The sequence below is a fragment of the Apodemus sylvaticus genome, chromosome 1 (assembly GCF_947179515.1).
Source record: "Apodemus sylvaticus chromosome 1, mApoSyl1.1, whole genome shotgun sequence".
In the NCBI taxonomy this organism is placed as follows: Eukaryota; Metazoa; Chordata; class Mammalia; order Rodentia; family Muridae; genus Apodemus; species Apodemus sylvaticus.
In genome coordinates, this window is record NC_067472.1 from 38371448 (window position 1) to 38395353 (window position 23906).

Below are 23906 nucleotides of genomic sequence, written 5' to 3' on the forward strand. Positions count from 1 at the left end.
CTTTGTCAGCACAGTCCTTCGTCGTGCCATAACAAGATCCTGTGATCTCTCATCTGGCTTTGTTTGCTCTTGTAAAAGTGGTTTTAGGTGAATAGAGCTGTTTAAGATGTTCCTGTGGGGAGACAACTGTTGGAAGGGTTTAGCCCACTACCATCTTTTTAAGTTTTTCAACCTTAAGTATTTTGTTACAAAGATATAAAGCATGGTCCGCCTCCCAGGGCTTCTGGCAGCTTTGATGCAGTCTCTAAGGGACCTGGGAGTAACTTTTCAGGAAAGGAGGAAGATGATATCCTAATGAAGAGTAAGACACTAGTGGAGCACCAGGTCTTGTGTGATGGAAGCCCTCTGCCCCACTCATGTCCAACAGTAGCAGAAAAACCAGGTTACTAAAACTTGAAAAGTCGAATTGTAAAGTGCGCTAGGAAAACCCCTCTAGAACATTCTCACAGAATCTTCAGGTTGGTCCTGAGGCAGTTTTCCTCTTCGGCTCCAGCCCTCAGTGAAGACTGCTTCTGTCCTTTTTTTTCTTGTTGGAGGAAGGATTAATTTCTGCCTCTCTTCCTTCTGTGATGATATATACAAAGTATGAAATGGAAAGGGCCCCCCCTTTCCCTTTCACTGTGTTCTAAGGAGACTGAGAACACTGGGGGTGGGGCGGGGCATCCGGCCGGCCACTCAGCCAGTTTCACAAGATAAACACCTGGGTAGCAAGCAGTCTCTATAATCTTCAAGGCTGGACGTGGCTTATTAAGGAAAAGATAAAATCCTCCTTCCCTGCACACAGAGCCCCATTCGTCCCTCAAACAGGAAGACACCCAGAGCCAAGGGGTTGAAGTCTTTGTTTATTGTTGCAGCAATTCTTATACAGACATTAGCGTTCAGTTAAATAAGGAGATAGCACATTAAATACATCACAACCCCAAACCAGACAACTGCCGCCACAGCACAAAGAAGGGGAGGGTGGTCCAGGACCCGTGACCAGACTGTCAGAGGAAATACATTCAGTGGGTGTGCAGTATCCACATTCCAGGCTCACGTGTAGATATATTTTATTTATATATATTTATATTTATATATAGAGATCATTGAGTTTCGTGTATACAAAGAACAATATTGTTACAAATACAATACTATACTTCTCCCCATGTTTTACAGTAAGCGCTAATGCACCCCGTTACGGAACAGGGGTGCGGGTTCATACCCCAGGTGGTGTGCTAAGTATGTACAAGAGATTTCATTCCCACACAGTCATCACACACTGCCTTAGCTGGAGGGAGGATAAAATCAGGGTTGTGTACTCAAGTGGACCCTAACCAGGGAAGGAGCAGACAGAGGGGAAACTCAAACTAAAGGGTGGCCTGGTGAAGGTGAGAGTTAGAACAGCAGGAAGAGGTGGCCCTTGGTTGTAAACATTGGTGACAGCTACCCCGGTGGGTGGAGAGACCTGAGCAGGGCTCTGTGGGTGGGGTTTTCATCAGTGTGCCACTGGGAGCATAGGTGTGGGCGGGGCTGCAGGAGGAGGGAGGGGGAGCTATGGGGGAGGTAGTAGGTTACTCTGGACTCCCTGAAGGCCAGTGTCGATGGGCGGGCGAAGTTCAGAAAGCAAACCTGTGTGCTCTACTCCCCCCCTGGAGCCTGCTGTGGGGAAGGGATCGCTCACTCACTCGCTCACTCGGGAAGTGGGCTCCCGCCATGGATCTGGGAGGCTTCCCTCCCTCTCAGGAACTCAAGGCTGATGGTGGCTCCCTGAAATGCTCCCGAGGAGAAGGCAGAGGCAGAGTGGGTTCTAGTGCAACCTCATTGGATTGGGGGTGGGTGTGGGTGTGGATCTGGGAGCCTGCCCCAAAGTCAAGTCCCCAGCACGCTCTGGCTGAGTGGCCAGAGTGGCTTTGTGCCTCGCAGTCTGAGGAAGGAGGCTCTATGTGTGTCGCCCATTACTGAGAGCACTGAGATATTTACATATGTAACTATGTATATGAAAATATGGAGGACCTCACCCCAAGGTTAACCAGTCTGATACTAGCAGAGGAAGGACGTGCTTCAGCAGGGGGCCTGGACTGGGCTCCTCCCTTAACACAAAAGACTAAGTAATCCTTATAATCTGGCTAAACTGTTAGTTCCCTAGGGGAGTTCCCCTCAAAGCTTCCAGGGCTCCTGTATGACAAGGAGGGAAAGCATTTTCTCTTTCCTCTTTCTCTGGGGTGAAGATATTTCTTTGTGATTACTTGGGGGCTATCCTGGGCATAATGCCTGTGGGGTCTGCCCCTGACTGGTCCCAGGTTAGCCTCTGAGGTCCAGGTGCTTGGGCACCTACCCACGGTGGCCACCCTGGGTCAGATAGACATAAGCCTGTCAAGAGACTTTACCAAGGTTCCCAATGCCAGAAGTGGCAGCAATAGTGCCCCTCTTTGTCCTACCCATCATCTCTGGCAGAGAAGAGATGAACCACACCCTTCGGTGTGCGGTGATACCTGACAGATCAGTTATTTCAGGAGACTTGAAGAAAACCCAAGCCATGGCTCCTGGGCTTCCCGTTTGCTGGGGTTTGACCTCGGGCCTGGTCACACAGGAACATTCTGTTAGACACCCTTACAATCAAGTCCAGACGGCCTAGCTCCTGTGGTCCCAACACCACATAGCTTTTTCAGCAGCAGGACTGGTCCTTCTCCGTCTGCTCTCTGGACAGCTGGTGGCCTCAGATCACTGGGGCTTTTTGTGCTAGAGGAAAACTGAGGGCTCACTGCGGATCCCAGCAAGCACCGGGCTTTCCCGAGCCTCTCCAGACCTCTCACGAAGTCAGAGGCCCCAGGGGTTGGCTGATTCCCACCCTGGCTGAAGCTTCCTGTTCCTTCTCTTGTTCAATTCACATCTCTCCCTCCCCCAGATCTCTCTCTTCCCTCCATAAATCCATCCTCCCGAATACTGCTCACTGAACTCCCATTTCCAAAGATACAATATAAATATCCCAGATGCGGAGAACAGGGATTATAGTCATACTACAAAATATATTAGTTTTCCTTCCCCTGTCTCTACTGAGGTCATCCACGAAACAAAACAAAAACAAAAAACAAGTCACATCCCACATGGAAACAAACTTCTCTTTGGACCAAGAATAAGTGGAAGTTGGCTCAGAATGACATTATTAAAACACATGGATTAGACTGAGACGTGATCCAAAGCGTGAGGCATCTGATGGCGACATCAAGCCTTCCAGGCCAGCTGCAAACTCCCAGATCTACAAGACCGTAGAGCATGTTTCTGCAGCACAGTTGGGGATTCCTAGGCCCGACACCAAGGGTTACGTCTGCCTGATGTAGTGGATCATCTCTTCTAGCCTTTATAATATCATGTCCTCACTAGTAGTAGTGACGGGCCCAGGCTGGCTTAGCCTTTGGGCGGGGAAGCATGACCGTAGGTTACCCACATCACAGTTTGTCCCTCAAGAACCTCCAGTGTGTACATGGGGTGGGGGAGTCTTGGAGGGAACTCAGAGCCAACTGCGATAGAGAAGGCCAGGAGAGTGTCTTTCTTCAGACAAGGCTGGCTGCTTCCTGCCTGTGTCAACCTGCTAGGGGAAGGAATCTTCCAGAGAGGTGCTGGGGGTTCTCCACAAGGTCTCTGTGTTAGGTTTTTAGCATGCTTCAATGCAGGTAGAGGGCAAAATGAGACACTGTGCAGGGCTCGTATGTGTGTGTGTGTTGTACACGTAAGTGCCTATGCAAACACATTAGGAGGATAGTACCTGCCTGTGATTATCCTCCAATTGGTAACTTTGGACACTCTGAGGCCCTGTGACTTGTCAGGGTCTCTGTGGTGTCGCAGCAGCCTAGCCCAGGATATCACTTCCTTGATTCTCAGCAGCAAGGCCTGCATGAGCACACACACCGCAACTCAAAGAAACCATGGAAGAGATTTAAAACTGGCTCAGAAATTCTGGGCAGAAATAATGTACGGGCCCCCAACTACATAGCAGGCAGCGAACATCCTTAAAGATGTGGGCTTTAAGGACGGTCAACGCCATCACCTGTCACCAACCATCTTCCCATCAAGTGACGCGAGGAAGGGCAGTGTGATCAGCAACTGAGTTTTAGGCACTGCTCAGTCACCTTCTGTGCTGCCTCTGGGAGCTCCTTCAGGGAAGTATGTGTCTCTTGGGGAGGGATGATGCCTCCTTGGGCAGTACCAACCACTTTACGATCCCCCAAAGGCCCTCCACCATGATCCCAGGTAGATATCAGCTGCTCTCCACCCTCAAGAGGGCACACACAAAACTTCCCTGGTATTAAGGAAGGAACAAGAAAAAAGCAAACTGAAGAGAGACAGAGAGCAAAGAGGCCCTTGCCCATTCTTCTCTTCCTGTGTAAGACCAAACGCCGGGCACGAGAGGGGAATGTCTCAGTGGACACACAGATGCAGCACAAGAAACACAACCACGGTTAGGAGAGTCCTCCATGCATGCCGCCGCCATGCCACGGCCGTGCGGCTCAGATGTAAACCGGCTGCTCCTGGGCCGTCAGCAATCTGTACATGGCTGCTGGCATCGTCTTCATGTGGATCTGAGGGTGGAAAGCTGCGTCAGCTGGGGCCTCAAAATAGTGCGTCTCACTACATACAGTTTTCAAGACCACCCGCCCCTGGCCCTGGGGCCTGGTCTTAAGAGACTGAAGCCCACAGTCTTTCTAGAAAGTTGTGGTGACTGTAAATGGTAAGAAGATATGGGTAAGGCTTAGTTTTCCAGCTAAAGGCTCCAGCTTTTACAACCCTTTGGAAAATAAAGAAGGGTCCACAGGAAGACAGACTCTGGCTTTTGGCAGCCTGCTTCCCTTTCTTGACAGTGTGGGAGTGCCAGCTCATCTAAATCTGCTCAGCTACTAAAGCAAGAAAGCAGCCCCAGAGATATAGTTAGGACTGGACGAGAGCCCATGCATGCCCAATGCTGTGTGTGTGTGTGTGTGTGTGTGTGTGCGTGTGTGTGTGTACAGGTTTGATGGGTCTTGAATCTGAGTTTTGTCTTCTAAGCACACTGGGTGGGATTAATTGGGGAGAATGAGAGATTCCTGGAAGCCACAGAGAGTAGTAATACAAAATGAGCATTGGCCAGAAGGTAACAGGGGAGGGGGTTCCGTCACCCAGGCCTGAGGCAGAGCAGGTGCTTACTAAGGAGCATCTAGGGAGGGGAAAGGAGGCTCTAGAAGGTTCCCAGCAAGGCTGGCACGGTACCAGGGGCACACATAGTACCTCAACCCTGTTCAGCCCCGGGGCCATATTCCTACCTCGCCAACAGCATTGGAGAGGATGTGGACGATCTTCTCATGTGGTGTGGCTACAACACTCTGGCCATTGATTTCGATGATCCGATGTCCCACGCGGACGCCTCCTCTCTCAGCTATCCCCCCCCTCATGAGGCTGCAGATCTACCAAGGGCAAACATCAGGTTACACCCAATGGGCAGTGAGTGTCCCAGTGGAAGACTGTCTTCCCTGGGACCCGAGTACCGTCGCATAAACAGCCCTGAGAAGGTTCTTCCTATGAGCAGTGGGTTCTGTGGCCTGGTGTGGCGCTTGGTGGTTGAATGTTTAACTAGCATGACAGAACTATATTCAGTGGCAGCAAAAGTCGGTTTTGTAGGCCTACCTGGCTGCCTGTGCACCAGCTTTGCACAGGAAATCTGGCAGGTGTGACCTTACTAGTGCCCTGAATTCAGACCACTTCCTATCCCTGTTGGGCCTATCAGTTGGTTGCCAGTGTTTCAGTGGGGTCTCTATCGTCACAAGATGATACCCATGGAATTGTGTGGTGCTGGGAGCCTGCATTTGAGAATCACTGTTGCGTGATCCAAAGAGGCACTAGAAGCTACTCTGTTCCATGGCGAGGCTTGCAGAGAGCAGCCAGCCCTTGCTGTTCTTCCTGACTTGGTGGTCCCTGGCTGAACTCACTTCCTCCTGGGATGGAACAGCCACTGCACAGGGTTAGGTTGTGACCACTGGTGAGTGAACCCTCTCCATACTGCAGGTCGGCCTACTCCTAACTTACACACTTGGCAAGAGTGTGTGGTGTGTGTGTACTTAGTACTGCTGCCTTTACATTCCTGGCTGTGCATTTATTCAGAAGTTGATGCAGACAAGGCCTGCCTGCCACAAGGGAGCTTAGTGGTTCTGGAGTAAGTGGGTCCTTCTGGCTCGCAGGGCCTCTCAGGCCAAAGCATTCCTCAGCCGTTTTCCACATTGCAGGCAAGACCAAGGGTCTAGGCCGGGGCTGTGGTTCATTGGTAGAGTGTTTGCCTGGCATATACCATCCCCAAACAAACAAAGTCCCAAGATTAGGTCAAATGAAAACTGAACCCCAAACCTCTTTACTGAACCAAAAGATGATGGGAATAGACCAGCAGGAAAAATATTCAATATGTCTCCATTTACATTTGTTCTTGTATTTTGGAAATCAGTGTGGTGTGACTCGTACTTACAATTCCATTCTGCACGCTGAAACCGAGCTGGTAGCGAAGGTCCGGCCTCCTTATGAGCACTGTGGTCACTGGGGGGCACCTCACGATGTTGAGCTTTACTCGGGACTGGTTCTTTAAGCCCTTAAAACATGAATGAAGTACAGTGGAGATGGTGACCGCTGAGTCAGGCAGAGGAAATAGAAACAGATGTTGCCCGGCCCCTCAGAAGCAGCACCCAGACCTGCAGGCCTCTGAAGACCTCACTGCTGGCTGGATGTGCCTGAGCTGAAGCTGTCCCCATGAGGCCTCCCTGGAACCCAGCCGGTCTGTGTGAGACAGGTGTCCTGTGGATGGCATCTTCACTTTGGAAAATGGGCTGTGTCAAGGGACCTGGCAATAGTACAACTGTAAGAAAGAGTCCCACGTGCTTAAAGGTAAGGGGTGTGCACGGCTGGTAGAGAGTCCCGTGGGACATGGGCCTCTTCCTGTGCAAGGCAGAGTCTAGCAGTGGCTCCTAATGCAGGGCACACACATCCCGGCAAGCAGCTCATCCGCACGGCTGGTTCTCTCTGGTCTCTGATTCTTCTTCCCCAGTCTATGGCTGGAGACTGCTTAGCTCATGGGTATTCCCCTCACAGCTGGAGAGACTGCTTAGCTCATGGGTATTCCCCCCACAGCTGGAGAGACTGCTTAGCTCATGGGTATTCCCCCCACAGCTGGAGAGATGGCTTAGCTCATGGGTATTACCCCACAGCTGGAGAGACTGCTTAGCTCATGGGTATTCCCCCCACAGCTGGAGACTGCTTAGCTCATGGGTATTCCCCCACAGCTGGAGAGACTGCTTAGCTCATAGGTATTCCCCCACAGCTGGAGAGACTGCTTAGCTCATGGGTATTCCCCCACAGCTGGAGACTGCTTAGCTCATAGGTATTCCCCCACAGCTGGAGAGACTGCTTAGCTCATGGGTATTCCCCCCACAGCTGGAGAGACTGCTTAGCTCATGGGTATTCCCCCACAGCTGGAGAGACTGCTTAGCTCATGGGTATTCCCCCCACAGCTGGAGACTGCTTAGCTCATGGGTATCCCCCCACAGCTGGAGAGACTGCTTAGCTCATGGGTATTCCCCCACAGCTGGAGACTGCTTAGCTCATGGGTATTCCCCCCACAGCTGGAGACTGCTTAGCTCATGGGTATTCCCCCCACAGCTGGAGACTGCTTAGCTCATGGGTATTCCCCCCACAGCTGGAGAGACTGCTTAGCTCATGGGTATTCCCCCCACAGCTGGAGAGACTGCTTAGCTCATAGGTATTCCCCCCACAGCTGGAGAGACTGCTTAGCTCATGGGTATTCCCCCCACAGCTGGAGAGACTGCTTAGCTCATAGGTATTCCCCCCACAGCTGGAGAGACTGCTTAGCTCATGGGTATCCCCCCACAGCTGGAGAGACTGCTTAGCTCATGGGTATTCCCCCACAGCTGGAGAGACTGCTTAGCTCATGGGTATTCCCCCCACAGCTGGAGAGACTGCTTAGCTCATGGGTATTCCCCCCACAGCTGGCGAGACGGCTTAGCTCATGGGTATTCCCCCACAGCTGGAGAGACTGCTTAGCTCATGGGTATCCCCCCACAGCTGGATGCTCCAGCAACTCTGCCTCCTTCAGATGTGGACTGTGAACACATGAAACATGGAGAATGCATATGGGTTCATCCCTGGCTGCCTGCCCTTCCTCTGGGTCAGAATGGATTGTAGAAGAAAAGTTGGCCTTTAATTATGAACAAGAAACAGTTTTTCAGAGCCTGTTTGGAGCGGTCTACCCATTGGCCGCACAACCCCTCCCTCAGGCAGGCTCACCTAAGACCTCATCAGCTATGTGCTGATGAGTGAGGGCCAGAGAGAACCCATCCAGAAGTTAGCGCGCTCCCTCCAGCGCTGCTGTCTCTGTGAAGGCCTGTGCTGCTGGGTCGCCTCCTGCTTGCTAGAGCAGGTACTTTGGGGAGAGCATGTTCAAAGCTCTCTGAGGCTCTCCCACACCTGCTCTCCAGCTGATGCTTCGAGTCCCAGTTCAAGATACACAGTGAAAAGGATGATTTTGGCATCCTGGAGCAAATGGACCACACTGGTCGGTGTGTCTGGAAGTCCTGCTGCTACAGTTGAGGCTGGGAGACCAGAGCATCCAGGAAATGCCTGCCTGCTTGCCTAGACTCCTATCTGCCAAGACCAGCTGCTTAAGAAATGGCTCAGGATCAGCTTAGACTTTCCTCCAAGGGAGCAAGAGTAAAGGGCCTTGAGGTGGGGCAAGTGTGCTCTCCTCTGAGAGAGCAACAGTTAGGAGCAGGGATTTGGGGAGAGCTAGATTTCATTCAGGTCCATGATGCCCCCTAGAGATAGCACCTCATGTGACCTGATGCTTCAAACCAATGCTGGTATCACCAGTGCCCCCAGTGCTTTGAGACAGGATAGGAAACTCCTTCATTAAGGGAGTAGTATTTTCAATATGGTCGAATGAATAGAGTGTGCTTTTCCTGCATAAGACACCAGGGACAGATTGGGGCCTTTCGTTGACAACGAGTCTTGATGTCATGTCAACAAGGGAGAGAGGAAGTCTGGCTTTCTGCGGTGTTCCTGCAGGGGGACAAGCATAGCCAGGTGAGGAGGACAGTGCCGCTGTCCCTAGACCTGAGGTCCTGTCTATTTCTGCTTCCATGGCAGGAGGCTCTGCGGCACTCTGCTCTGTCTTACCTTCCCCACTGTTTTCCACATGGGGACACTCACTGAAGTCTGTCAGGTCTATGTAGTTTTTCCTAAATGCTTCAGTCTGTTGCTGAAACAGCCATTTAAGCTTCAAAACTTAGACTCCCTGGCATCAAGGCCTACGGCATCATGAGGCAAGGCGGGCCAGGCTTTGGCCACACGCAGATTATATTTTTCTTGAGCACCTATCCTTGTTCATCTAAAAGACACTCACAGACCAAGAAATGGGCGAGGCACTGGAAGGAATAAGATTCTCCAGGTCTCCTGGAACTGGGGAATGGGGAATGAGAGGCTAAGAGAGGACACACAGAGAGCATCAGAACTAAGAGTAGTTTGGCAGTGGCTGAGGCCGCTTGAGTCCCACTACAACCACCCACAGATACAGTGCAGAACCATGCTACATCCCCTTGAAGACCATGCACTGAGAGATCAGGAATGTGTGGAAAACCAGAGCTGAGAGTGACAGGATCTGGCCACAGGGATTGTGGGCCTTCACACAACGCCACCTGTTTAAATGCAGGATTATTTGTGTGTGCTCAGTAATTCGGAAGACTGTATGGAATACACCAAAATGCATGAGAAGGAAGCTATTTTCCCTGTGTTACCTAAACGTTTCACATTGCTCTGGTTGAAGTGATTAAAGATGCTTCGGCAAAATACCTTTCAGACTGGAGAAAATGTGCTCTGACGTGAGGCTCGGGAAATGGTGGTCTAAAATAATAACCAGGCCATGCTCTGCTCTGCTGTGCCCAATCAGCGTTTCAAGTTGGGCCCCATTAACTTAGATTTCCTACCTGCCATTTCGTTGGAGGTGTCAATTAAAGAAGTGGTCATTCTGTCCCCATGACAACAGTGAATGATGCAGCAAATTAAGAAACACAGTGAGAAGGGAAGAAGCAAGAGTGGTCTCTATAGCAACCAGAGCAGAACCACGATACTCTTGAGAAGGACGGGAAAGCTGGGCACTAGGCTGGAAAAGAACATCTAGAGAGCAGGACTTGGAGGCAGTGGTGTGAACAGACACAGATGCTAGCATCCTTTGCCTGCCAGTGATGGTGCTTTAGGAACAAATTACACTTGGAAAGGTAAGAGCTAGGCACAGAAGACTGTAGAGGGTTTCCATAACTACAAACATTCTACTTCCTGTAATCCAGGGGTTGGGGGGGGGCAATTAGCATTGAAGTGGTCAGACACAGAACACATAGCTTTCCATGCCTGCTCCTCAAAGTGCCGGCCAGAAGAGTCCCTTACAACTTGTCAGAACGGAACCAGCAGCATCTTAGCAGCAGCCCTGGGTGGCTCATGCGTGAGAGGCAGTGGTTGCTAAAGATGCTGGGTAGAACAACTGCAAAGCACACTGGTACCAACTGAAATAACCAGCACTGTGTAAACAGTTCTGAAGCCCGGGCATCCCCCTGCAGTAGCTGAGGGGTTTAGGGTTGGGCAGTGTGAGCATCTGTCTACGTCCAGGCACAAAGTGGGTCATGTCTAGAGAACTACAAAAACAGCACTAAGCCTCCTGAGTGTGTCTTCATCTAACATCGTGGGTTCCGGGAGGTTGTGGCAAATGTTCTGCAATGGAGATGAGCCACTGGTAGGCTATCTGATTCTTCAGCTCGACAGAGCTGAGGGTCTTGGGGCACTGAGTGCCTAGCCATCTCTAACTAGGCCTTCCTGCTGTGCAGATCTCTGTGAGGGAGACCAGAGGAGCCGCTAGCTTTCTCAGGCCCTGTCAGCAGTCGGCTCTTCCATTATCACAGGGCAGCGTCATCTTCTGAGTCCATGGTGACTCAGCTTACCGACATCAGAGTTCAGCTCCTCACACAAACCTTCCCTCCTCTCCCAGCCGGTAGGGAGCTTGAGGGCTACTGTTTGCACGTGAGTTTTGCTTTCAACTTGACTGAGTTGGTGATCTGTGGACAGAGTGGAATCCCTAAGCAGTAGACAAGGTGGTCAGCGGGACCACATGGGCACTACAACTCTCGTTTTGTCTGTGTCATTTAGAGGGCAAAGGGCACGGAGAAGAGGAGAGTTGGGTCTCAACCAATGGCCAGCCGGGGGCCCCTAAGCCTTTGGAGTTTCTGGTAAGTGGTGGCTTATGGGAAGGCCAGGTTCTGACACAGGGCGGGAGTCATCAGAAATTCCTGCTTCTCAAACTCGGGTCCGACTCCACGTCACTCAAGTTCCCTCTACTGCCCTGCCCCCACCCTCTCTTTTCAGTCACCTTGGGTTGCCACAATGAAATATCATACACTGAGTAGCATTGCTTGTACTAGTCACATAGGCCAGAAGTCTAAGATTAGGGTACTGGCAGCCAGGTGATGGGGGGGGGAGGTCCTCTGGGCTGCAGACTGCTGGCTTTTTGTTGCTTGCCCATTGAGGAAGAGAGACCAGTAGTGTCTCTTGCACAAAGGTGCTGATGCAATTCATGAATGCATCACCCTTAGGACCTAATCACCTCCCCCAAACCCTTGGGGTTAGGGACTCGACATGTATTTTAAGGGGACATACTCAGCCTGTAATACCCCTCCCTCAAACCCATAGCCTTTCCAGACCCAGACTAGCTCCCCATAAAGTCACTCACAGCAACTTCACTCACCATGTTCTCTCTCACATCTGAATTCTGTACTCCGCGCACAGACCCTCAAGGCTGGCACTATCAACAGCAGGGGTTGGGCAATTCTTGGCTGTGCAGGGGCTGTCCTATGCATCGTAGAATGTGCCTGTGGTAACTTCTTCACAGTGGGACAGCCAAGACAGTCTCCAGTCTTCTGGGGCATGCATTATTACCTCTGGCTGGGGATGTACACTTAGATACCTTCCCTGGACAGTACTGTCTTGGGGAGCAGACTGTTCACTGGTGAGTGATCTGTCTATACCAAGGGCCAGCTATGTGATCATTGTTCTGTGCCTCAGTTTCTACTTGAGCAATAGGTGACCAGAGCACCTGCTACATTGATGTTCATGAGCAACCAGAAGCCATGAGTTCAGTGAGCGAATCTGCAACCACCCTCTGGTCAGTGTTCAGTGCATAGCCCTTGACTTCTGTGTAAGTGTGGGGCCAGTCATCTCTTCTTGCTAGGCCTAGCTCCTGGGTGAGGTCCTTCTCACTGTCTGGGCCACACAGCCCCTTGCAGTTCTCACATGCACACACAAGTAATTTGTCCACAGGAGAGAGGGGAGAGGGCAGGTCAATGGGCAGTGTCCTGCCTTGCAGTAAAGGTCACCATGACAATACCAGATCAAACCGTGCAGGTCAGAATAAGATCTTCCCCTTGACTCAACAGTAGCCCATTATTCACCAATTCCGGCAGACACTTCTAAACACCCCTGTCCTTCCTGGCATGAATCTAGGTTTTAACCCTTTCGGAGTTAAGTTAAACACTTAAATGTTCCCGTGTCTCAATGCTGGCCATCCTTTCCCTCTACGCTGCTATGCACCCTGCCAGCAATATAATTATCTTCCACATGCATGGCTTCTCCAAGGTTCAGCTCAGCACCCAACAAAGGTCCAATTAAACATATCTGAGTGAACCTCTGCATTAAGCAGATTCTCCAATCTCATCATTACTGTACAGTCGTGTGCCACACAGCTTAGTCAACCACAGCAACCCTCTAAGACAATACTGAAAGATTCCCACTACCTGCAGACACCATAGGCATCTGTCTATGGTGATGTCTGTGTAGACTCCCTGTGATGCAAACTTTTATGCATAAAAGCACAGCATGTGTGTATGCACACACATGTATGTACAAAGAATTTAATTAGGGCTATGCTATTAGCAATATAAATATTCATTATGTGGCATTCCTATCATTATTTTAGGGTGTGCTTGTAGTCATTAAAATGGAACATTAACCATAAGATTGTATGCTATCGTATGCTGGTAGTCCCTGATGGGTCTTACAAGTACTGTCCTTGTTTTATCAAGAGGCCATATCAGGTGACTGTCCTAAATTTGTGTAACACTCTGTGATGTTTGGGAAATGACAAAATTGACTAATGGTATCTCTTGGAACTAATTTCTCCGCACATGGCTGTGTACTAAATGGTGGGTCTACCCTAGGATGGAAGCAGAGACTCTCTGCCCGGTGCGCTCACCGGCACCCCTGCCCTAGCGCCTCCTACAAGGGTGACTTTTGCGGGGTTTCCTCTGCCATAGAACTGTCTATTCTCTCCTCCCAGTCTTGTGTTCTCTCTGGAACCCCTTGGACCAATGGGAAGCTGAGCGCCCCAGCCTGCCTGCTTGCTGGGCGTGGGCTATTGTCACACGCTGGCCACACAAGCAGCAAGGACCAGCATTCCCTGAAGGCTCCATGCACAGCTGCTAAGAAGAAAACCCAGCTCTCCCCTCAGGTGCTCACGTTCCATTTCCCTTTAACTCTTTTCTTTAGTGATGGCATCAGCATGGCTGAGCGAAAATGAGTCAGTAGACTAGAGTAGGTTTTCTCCCTACGACATTCAGTCGGTGGCTCTGGGGAAGGGGCAGGTTCCCCACCAGTGTCCTCTGAAGGGCTGACACACTTCCGTGAGCTGTAAGGGGCAGTAAATCATGTGCTGCTGCCTGGCACTAGCGGACTGCCTGGGTTAGAGAGTTGAGGGGAACCCTGCTGGGGCCGAGCCTGGCTACGTGGGAGAAAGGGAGTTAATTGACGAGCTCTGCCTAGGTAGAGCATTGGGGTTATGTAAGCCGCATATATTACATATCACATAGATGTGATTTATGGAGACATAATGGTAACTCGAATGTTAGCTGCCTCGGGTGCAAGTCCACAGCGATTATATTTCTGTCTTCCTTCCGCCTGTGCTTTAAAATGTTCACAGATTTTGAGGACAGGATGGCAGCCACATTTCACATCATCTTAGGTTTGCTCGGTACCTTAATGATGCTCTGGCAGGTGGACAGGGGCAGGCCCACCAGGCTGGTGCCGTTAATGGACATGATCTGGTCCCCGATGTTCAGCTTCCCTGACTTCTCGGCAGGGCCCCCGTGCATCATGTTGGCAATGATCACGGTGGGGAGAATGGATCCCCAGCCAGACTCCACAATCACAACCCCCAGGATCTCTCCTTTCTGTTTCTCTATGAAGACCTGAAAGGGGAAGAGAAAGCAGAGATCTCACACCAGCAGCCCTATGGGACAGGTCACGGAGCTGGCCCCCTGCCTGTGTGGGAAAGAAAGAGGCACTTCTTGGGGGCTGACAGTCTAGGTGAGGGTCTGCCTTTTCCATAGTCCACGGCATTGGGAGTCTGTAAGAAACCACTTGATCCAAACCCATCCAGACCTGGGAATTCACCCTCATTTCATATGACCAGTCTGGCCTCACACACAAATACAAGAGGCAGCAGGATTTTCTGTCTTCCTTTAAACCATTAGTTGTCTTTAGTAGGTGGCCTGAATCTACGAGGCTCTCGGATGCTAGGCACAGGTTTTCCAGTCCCATGGTGCCCTGTGGATTCTTTACAGTATTTATGAGTTTTGAGTGAAAAATAAACGCGTGGGACACTTCTCTGCGCTGAGGGAGGTGAAGGGAGACAGGTGACAGAGCTGCTATGACTTCCGTCCTGCCGAGTGCAGCTGTCTTTCATTAGTGCTAGAGCTGGCACGTCACCAGCCGCTTTCAGTGCCCTCCCCTGGACTCTGGGCTTTGTAAGGACAGAGGTCAGGTCCTGCATTCACCTCTGTACAATTCCCTCAAAGCTCTTCTTGACTCACAAGGGCAGGGGATATGCAGCCTATCATGTATACTTGTTTTTGATAGTACTTAATGACAGTATCCTCTGGGAAGAAGCCAGAGATGCGCCTGAGGACCACAGAATGTCCTGTGAACACCACTGTCTCCAGCTTCTGCCCCCCCCTCCAGGGCCCCGCCCCCCTCCAGGGCCCCGCCCCCACCCCGCTGGCCCAGCTAGGGAACAGGTCCTAGCAAGTACCCACATCTTTGCAGTTTTCCGACTTAGAGAAGTGAATCAGGTCATCGTTGTACATGTCCTGGGTGTTGAGCAGGTCACTGTATTCCTTCTGGCTGAGGTCTTCTGGGTTAATGCCGTTGGCTCTGAGGAATTCCTGGTACGCAACACTGAATGCCTGTCCTATGGACTGCGCGATCAGCTGGGCCTATAGCAGCACAGGGGACGGTAGTGGTGAATGGGGGAAACTCCTGGCACACCCACCCTGAACAATTCCTTGTGGCATTTGAGGCTTCTAAATAGCAGGTCAGTCAGTCAGTCTACATTAGGATACCACTGCCTACCAGGAACTATTTGAAAAACAAAATCAGTATGTTCCTTATTATGACCGTACCATAAGGGGGTCATTGATACTCAGTAGACAGGAATCCAAGATGCATGGCATCGTGCTATATACAGGACAGTCATACACGATTGCAAGACATTCTACATCCTGTACAATTTTTGGACATCCCACTGGACATTTATATTATATGTAACATTTGGTTCTAATTACTGTGCCCACAACTAGATTCTAGTTTGTACTTGAATACAAAGACTCATTGGGAGGCCCTGGCTAACACTGCACATTTTAAGAATAATATTATGCAAAGTGAAGGTCCTTTGAGATTTTGTAAGTAAGTTTCATGTCTTTCCAAACCATCCCCATCATTTGTGGTTTTGGCCTCTGAGTTGTTAATGATCACATCCCTGTCTGTGTGCACTGTGGTGCATGGGAGCCCCTGCTTGTATTCATAGACAAGGATGCTTGCTTGGCCAATTCAAAATGTCACATCGGAATTATCCACACTATCACACCAAATACAACATTCTCACAGCCATGCTTAGGTAGGTGGGTGTAAATATCTGGCTACTTCATGACACTTTTCGGAATGGCTGGGCCCTGGCATTTATACAATGCATCGTGATATTTATTGTAACCTTTTTTCCTTTATTATATTCATGGCTGTAAGTTATTTTGTGGAGGAAAGGGAACTGGAGAGATGGCTCAGTGGTTAAGGGGTCTGGGTCTGGTGGGTAATGTTCCTGTCACTGGGTTGGGAGGAACAGGGTCACTAACTTAACTGTGGCGGCATGACAGCTCTGAACAACTCCTAAGTTTTCCTCTGTGGACACTCTGGTGCCATGAGAACTTGCTTAGACTGCCAGTCTGGGTCTCCTTCTTTCAAGCCTGCTGGCAGCCTGGACACTCTTCCTTCTCAAGCAAACTCTGCACTCCCCTGCCTCGGGGCCTTTGACTTGCTATCTCCTAGTCTCATTCTATTTAGGTCTCTGTTCAAATGTTACCTCTTTGAAAAAAACAGACAATGCTGATGGAGCCTACTTGAACTAGTCCTGTCCACTGTGCACTGATCCTATTTTATATTTCAGTAAAGCACTCTCCATGTCTCATTATTTTCATTTATCTCTATTTTTCTACCTACTTCAACCTGCACAAAGAATAACTCCTGTGCTTTTATTCAGCCTTATATCTGCAGATCTAGAATAGTACCTGACACACAAGTAGGTACTCAATAAATATGATTAACGTATGATGAGCACGACTGATTTGGGGTCTGATAAACTGGCCACTTCGTGGCAACCCAGGTCACCTAGAGGAAGGTTGGGGAAGCCAGCCTTACATCCTCAGACTCAAAGACATGGCAGATCATCTTGTACTGTCTTTTTCCATCCTGGGATGGGTGAGAGGCCTCCACATTCTCCTGGGAGTTGGAGCGGGGCATCCGCCTGCGGGCCATCAGCACGACGATGTTCCCGATGTCTGCGATGTAGGAAATGGTCCTCAGAGGGTGGTCCATCATAGGCTCCTAGGGGTGACGGGCAGAGCAGGTGAACCTTAGAACTTACCATATGGTAATCTTCTTCCCTTATACCTGCTGAGGCTAGAACCCAGGAGAGGTAGGCCAGGGTCAAGCCTTCACTGCCCGACCTCTGAATCCTACCCCCAAGGCCTGAGGAATTTCCCTTGGTTAATGAAGAGTAAGAGATATGTGTGGGAGAAAAACAAACATCAAACATTTTACACTGTGCAGAATCTCCAGTGGTAAAGCTGAAAAGATAAATATAATTTTTAGTGTGTGTACGTACACAGACATACTGTACACTTTTAAACAGACTTCCTTAAGGCTAATAAGTCCTCCCTAGAGAACTCATGAGTGACTGACAGACAACACACACATTCTGAGTTTTCCCTTGTGCTTTAAGAATTAATGTGACTTCTGAGCCCACATTAGACTTTGAGTTTCACTGGAAACCTGTGTGTGTGTGTGTGTGTATGTGTGAGTGGTGGGGTTGATGAAGTCCTTACTAAATGTGCATCGTCGACATGAACACAGTTACATCAAGGATCTCAATGTCTCAGACTCATGGGGATGGCAAAGCTTTTCCCTGGTCCATGTGTAGATTAAAAAAAAAAAAAAGGAGACCCCAGCTTTGTCCTCCCCAGTGTTTATAGCCTAAGATTGCTCTCCTAAAGAGACATCCTACTGAGATTGGCTAAACCTGCCTCCTTGTTCAGAGGTATAAAATAAACACAGAGTTTAGAGGCTGCTGCTGGTATACCTCCATCAGAGTGCATATTCTACCAGATCCCAGCTACTCTGTCTGTGAGTCTTTCCTTTCCTCATTTCCTCATTACCCCTGTCAGTTTCTAGGGCACAGAACTCATGTTGTGGCACCACAATCCCTGGGGATAGGCACGTCACAGGCAGAGAGTCTATGCTAGAATTCCACTGGCCTTCACCCCTGAGAAAAGTGGGAATGAGCTGGTACCTGTGTATCTGCATTCAACACTTTGATCCTCTGGGTAGAGATGAAGAGGTCCACCTCAGTCATTGGCTGAGACTCACCTTCAGGAGCCTAAGAAGAAAGTACAAGAAGAAGAGGTTTTACTATATTATCTTAACCCAGAGCCTCAGGAAAGGTTAGCTCACACACTGGGTTACCAAGACACAGTCACCAGAACAGCAACACAGGGTTAAATTGCCAAAGCTGAAGGTACTACAGGGAGGATGGACACGTGGGCAAGAGTTAGCACCTCTATTTTACAGAGGAAATGCAGAGTTCCTTCTGCCACTTCCTCCAGAGCAGCAGTTGCTGCAGCAGATTAACTCTGCACATGATGGCAGGTGACCCTTTCTGAAAGGCTTTTGGAGACTGAAGGGTGAAAACAGCTCAGTGAGGACCTTGGAATGGTCGCTCGGTTTACCCTGCAAGAGCTAATGGAGGACAGCGTCTGCAGTGGGTGCAAATGAAGCCACCGGATGCAGTTCTGGTAAGAGGGTCTTCATATTCACACATCACCACAGCACCACCGAAACAGCTGCCTGTTCCCGCAGCCACCCCGTTACAAAAGAAACCCCAATGTCTCACCTCCTCGGAGTAAGTTACAAACACCTAGAAGCTCTACAGTCCCCAAAGTGCAGCCTGGCTCATTTAGGGCTGAACCCTGCACACGTGTGGTTATTAGCGGGTTTTCTTTTTTGCATCCAGCAATCTGAGCAATCCTCAAATGGAATGTAACTGTAATTGAGCAGTCCCAGGTCCCTGCCACATCATTGCTCCTGAAAGGCTTGCAGCTTCCACCCTAGAGGATTCATTTAGCATCTCCAATCTGCTCCCTGTCGTTCCTCTGAGGTGAAATGACCAAATGAGCAACAGAAAATGGCCACTTGAGGCAACTAAGTTTGGAGAGAGGCTGGCTAATGGAGCGACTCAAAACGAAATCGGAACAAAAAACTTGCTGGATGCAGAAAACAGAAACACGAAATCATAAAAAGGTGAAACATAAAAGAAAACGGACAGGCGTAACACCAAGTGATGAAGTTGTACTGCACCTTCTTCCTGCTTTTGGCTAATTTCTGGGCCGTCTGCTTAGCATGGAACAAACAGAGACAGGAGAATAGTTAGAAAAGAATTTGCAGACTCAGTCAAAAGGGGAACGGACACACTAACACTGCTTAGGTATAAAGTGCTTGTAGGAGGAAGATGGACGTACGCACCCCACTTTAAGGGGAAGATTCCTAAGAATTAATGTGAGTGTGGGGGACAGGCATGGAGGGGTCTCATGCTTCGCTGTCATTTGACTTTTTAAAGAACTCACTTTGGTTCTGTTCTTATTGCATGCCCCCTTCTTACGTCACTGACTTCAGCCTATATCTTTATTTCTATATGCTTTCTTTGGGAGTAACCTATTGAATTTTCCCTCAGCTGCTTCTGATAAAAAGCCACAGCTGTCCAGGCCTTTTTCTTCTACTGGAGTTTTGGATCCATCTCTGAGCCCTGCTATCTGCAGTTTTGTGCACTGGCGTTTCTCTACTGACACACTACAACACTTCGCTGTGACATCTTTGAACCCTGAATTATTTAGAGTTGTGCTATTAATTTCAAATATATTTGGAGGATTTCTAGCTATCCCATTGGCATTGGTTTGGGGGTCAATTTTACTGTGGCCTGAGAATATGTTGTGTATGATTTCAGTCTTTTTTGAAAGGCGCTGAATCTGAGGTGTTATCTGGCACCTGACTGACTTGGGTGAGCATATTATATGGACTGCACAGTAAGCTGTCTCAGTTGTCAGTTAACACACTCTTCCACTTCTCATGTGGGTTCGTGCTTGTGTGTATGTCCTGCTTCATTTTACTGACAAGCTGTATTAAGACCACAGTTGTTACTGTGGACTTGTCTTTGAATTGCTTTGGTTCTATCCGTCTTTGCTTTCTCTGTAGCTGTCTTATAGGGTACATATATGTTTAGGATAGTATGTCTTCCTGTTGAATCAATCCTATAATTTTCCCCCCCTGTTTATCTGTAGCAACAATTTCCTCTTAAATTTCATAAGACAAATATAGTTTGTACCTGACTAAGATGGACCTATTTCTCTTTTTACTTATAGTTAAAAGATAATATAGGTAGTAAAAGCTGAGTTGAATTTTCTAAATCCAAATCTCAGCTCTACTACCTATTAATTGTGTGATTTTAAGCAAGCCAGTTAACATTTCTGCTTTCTCTATGTAATGGATTAAAATAGTATCTACCTCACAGGGCTGTTTTAAAAGATACAATATACATGAAGAAAAAAGTCCTTGAATGGTACACTGAGCATTATGTCTGTGTCTGCTATATATAATTAAAATGTACAGGTGTGGGATGCAGTTCCTCAATTGTATATATTACATATTTTATGTCAGTGTGAGTCAGTGGCCAGACTGTGGGCGATGCTGTGAAGGGTATGGAAGGCTGCATCACTGTGATGGATGGGTAAGGCCGGACTATTGTGGGGGTGGTAAAGCTGAGCTGTTGTGAAAGCTATGGTGCCACTGGGTACAGCTGTGCTGTTGTGTGGGAGGGAGGTAGCTGGATAACTTACCTGTAGGAAAAACTGTGCTCTCAGCAATGTGTCTCTGTTTCACTAGTGGTTAGAATGTATTGCCTGCTGCCTGCGTTCTCCCACTGTGGAGACTGGATGAGTCAGCCATCCAAATACCACACAGCTAATTACCAATACACCCAGGAAAGAGGGCAACCCTACTCCCACACAGCTTCCCCACCATTCTTCCCGTGGTGATGAGATGGCTGTGAGCAATCTACTCTGGAAGACTCTGAAGTTAATAAAACCCACATGTGCGTTTCTAAGCACCGCACAGGCCAGTGGGTGTGTCAGAGCATCTGAGAAGGTCCTGAGCGGCTGAGTGCAGTAAATGAGAGGCCTCCCCCAGATGTCCTGAGCCGAGTCTGTCAACTGCCTCTCAACTTCTCCTCTAGGATCTGAAAGGCTTCCTTTCTCTCCACTCCTGAAGTAACCTGAAATGGCCCAGGAATTCCTATTCCTGTTGATATCAAAAGTCCAACAAGATTCTTCAACTCTAGGGCACTGTGTTCCACCTTCATCATCAATAAATTATTACCCAGACTCCTTCCCCCTCCCCCCAAACTACAGAAAGATGAGGAAGGCAAACCAAGTCTCATGACAGGTGTTCTGACACGGTTTCCACAAACGTTGAAAATGCTTATGAGCAGATAACATTTCGATGTAACACTGACGAGATGAACAGGTCAGAGCCAGAATGAAAGATTGGATGAGGCTCCGAAAACCCTCACAAGGCCAAGAATGGCAGTACTCTGGGGCCAGGGCTGTGTCCCTCCCTTTCACTTCAGGGTCAGTGTGCACCAGGCACTCACCGGACAGCCCCTCTAGGTTGGTCATGCTGTGTGGAGGGCCTCTGCTGGCCTATCTGTTCTTTACCCAGCTAGCGGCTACTGAGCTGTGATCCTTTGCCAGGATGCTTCTAACCGTGTCACACATCACTGTCAAAACTCACAACAGCCCTGTGAGGCAGGAATTATGGTAAGATACTCAAGGAGAGGAAAACAAAGCACAGAAAGGCTGGGTCATTTGCTCATTGTCACACAGCTGTGAGGTAGCAGAACCATGATCCAAGCCCAGGCACTCCACTTAGGCAGGTTTCTCTTTTGGAATGTCTCAGCTCCCAGTAAAATGGGGCTAACAATACCTGCTTCCCAGGGCTCCCTACCCCCTCCTGTCTGGGCAGGGAATGAGGTAATTTATGCAAAGGCCTGGCAGGAGGCAGCAGCAACCTCTCTGCCCATCCCTGGGAAGTGACAGGACTTAGACAAGGCTACAGTGATGGAACATTTAATTCTACAATGATACTTTACAAAATCACAAAAGAATGGAAAAGGAAGAACTCTGGAAGAAGCTAAGTAAAGACAGATGAAAGGAAAACGAAAGGGATGAGAGGAACAAAAATGTGCGCAACATGCAATCCCACGACCAAACTCCTCCTCCTCCTCCTCATCACAGGAGCCTCACAGATTAAAGAATGGAGGTGAGGACTTTCTACATGGGCACCCACGGCCCCTGTGGCTCAGACGACCTCCCAGGAGAGAGGAAGGCAGGGGAGCTAGCACAGGCCTCTTGCACTCTAGACAGGGAATAGTCACAGTGTCCTTGCTGTGTGGAGAGGGACATGCTAGAACATCAGGACATGGGCAAAACCTCTTCAGAGGTCTCTCCCACAAACCTTTCTAAGGCTTTAGTCGGATATACGCCATGATCCTGATGTCCCTTGCTTAAACAATTAGGGGAGTACTGTTTAAATACTACAAGGTGTATCCCGTATGACCGCAACTTGCTATTCTGGTCTCATGTTTTATGTCCTCAGGGGTTTTCAACTTGTCAACAAGTTGGTTAAAAACAATTATTCCCAATGAAGTTTTGATGCTCTGTTGAATCAGTTATGTTTCCGTCTTTATTTGTGCAAACAAACAACTCTTGGTTTCGCTGGTCTTTTGTATTCTTTTATTTCTGATCTTTGTTATTTTGGGTTTTATTTAATTCTTACTTTTCAAGCCCTTGAGGTACCTTAACAGGGCACTTGCAAAGTTTCTATCTTTTAGGTAGGCACTAATAAATGTAACTCATAAGTGTAATTTATTGCAACTCAGTTGCATTGTGTTATATTTACTTTTTTCCTATTTTTTTTACTTGTTGAGAATTTCATATATGTGTATAGTCAAAATGTAATCAATGCCCCCATTCTAATAACTTCTCTTCCTAACTGCATGTCTTTTATTTATTTATTTGGTAACTTACTAAGTCCAGTTACTGTTGCCCATGTGCCCTGGGGTGGGGCCACCCTCTGGAGCATGGGGAACCGACCATGAGCCTCACTCCCTGGGCTGGTTTGAATAAAAATGGCTCACACATGCTCATATGTTAGAATATTTGGTCACCGGTTGGTAGAACCATTGGGGAAGGAATAAGAGGTGTGTTATGGGTGCAGGCTCTGAGGTTTCAGACGACTTGTGGATTTCCAGCTTGTTTTTGCCTCCTGCTTAGGGTCTGGGATGTGAGCTCTTAGCTGTTCCTGCCACCATGCCTTCTCTTTACCACCATGGACTCTACGCTCCCCTTTATAGGTTGCCTCGGTCATGATGTTTTTATTACAGCAATAGAACAGTGGCTAAAGTATCTCCAACCGCCAATTTGAGAAGAGTTTCCATTCACCTGTCAGTTCCTCAGTGATTGATTGACAGCTCCGTGTTGCTCCATCTCCATATACTTGCACAATTGCTAGAGTTTCACTTGTTAATTCACTTCTAGTTTCATCAATCATTGTGATCAGAAAGGATCTGGCATATGATTTAAATGTTTTGAAAACATGTAATCTAGTAATGGATTGTTTTATGAATGTCCAGAAGTCATATGATTTATAGCATAACTATAACTAACTAAAATAGTATAATATTAACTCTGGTATTAATTTGACTTTAGGAGGAGGGAGGTCTGGCTGTTCTTTAACCACAGTGGAATGCTCAAATTCCACACTATTTCTGTATTGGATCCTCTCTCCAAGTGTTATAATGTCTGTGTATAAAATGATGCTTTAACGTTAGGTGCATATTAACTTGTAATTATATCTTACTGTTGACTCGATTCATTATCACATAGGGACTATCTTTATCTCTGTCCTAGTGTCTAATAGATAGTCCTTGTTGCTTATTCCTGGGGTATCATTTCGCATCTTTCCCTTTTCACTGTCTGTGTAACTACTTGTAAAGTGGATTACTAGCAGGCAGCATACTGGTAGCTTATGCCTTTTTTAAAAAATTCATTCAGCGAGTCCCCTAAGCTTTAACTGAAACATTTAGCCCATTTACATCCAAGGTTGTTAATGAAAGGTAAGGATGAATTCCTGTCATGTATATGTGCTATGCGCAT

The 23906-nt window shown here is 48.5% G+C and overlaps 1 protein-coding gene across 8 annotated transcripts in view; it reads right to left on the bottom strand.

The window, feature by feature from the left end:
- Positions 1–829: 829 nt before the first annotated feature.
- Apba1 (amyloid beta precursor protein binding family A member 1) overlaps positions 830–23906 on the bottom strand; it is a 201324-nt gene continuing 178247 nt past the window's right edge. For 4 of the 8 annotated variants that reach the window (XM_052188152.1, XM_052188161.1, XM_052188171.1 and 1 more), the window contains exons 7-14: positions 19000–19035; positions 17936–18022; positions 16786–16971; positions 15132–15311; positions 14073–14285; positions 6464–6583; positions 5274–5414; positions 830–4556 (exon numbers count right to left, since the gene is read on the bottom strand). In XM_052188152.1, the coding sequence (XP_052044112.1) occupies positions 4485–4556; positions 5274–5414; positions 6464–6583; positions 14073–14285; positions 15132–15311; positions 16786–16971; positions 17936–18022; positions 19000–19035 (1035 nt within the window). In that variant the 3' untranslated portion in view covers positions 830–4484. The remainder of the gene's footprint in view (positions 4557–5273; positions 5415–6463; positions 6584–14072; positions 14286–15131; positions 15312–16785; positions 16972–17935; positions 18023–18999; positions 19036–23906) is intronic. The other 4 variants (XM_052188200.1, XM_052188185.1, XM_052188210.1 and 1 more) reach the window with 2 other exon arrangements.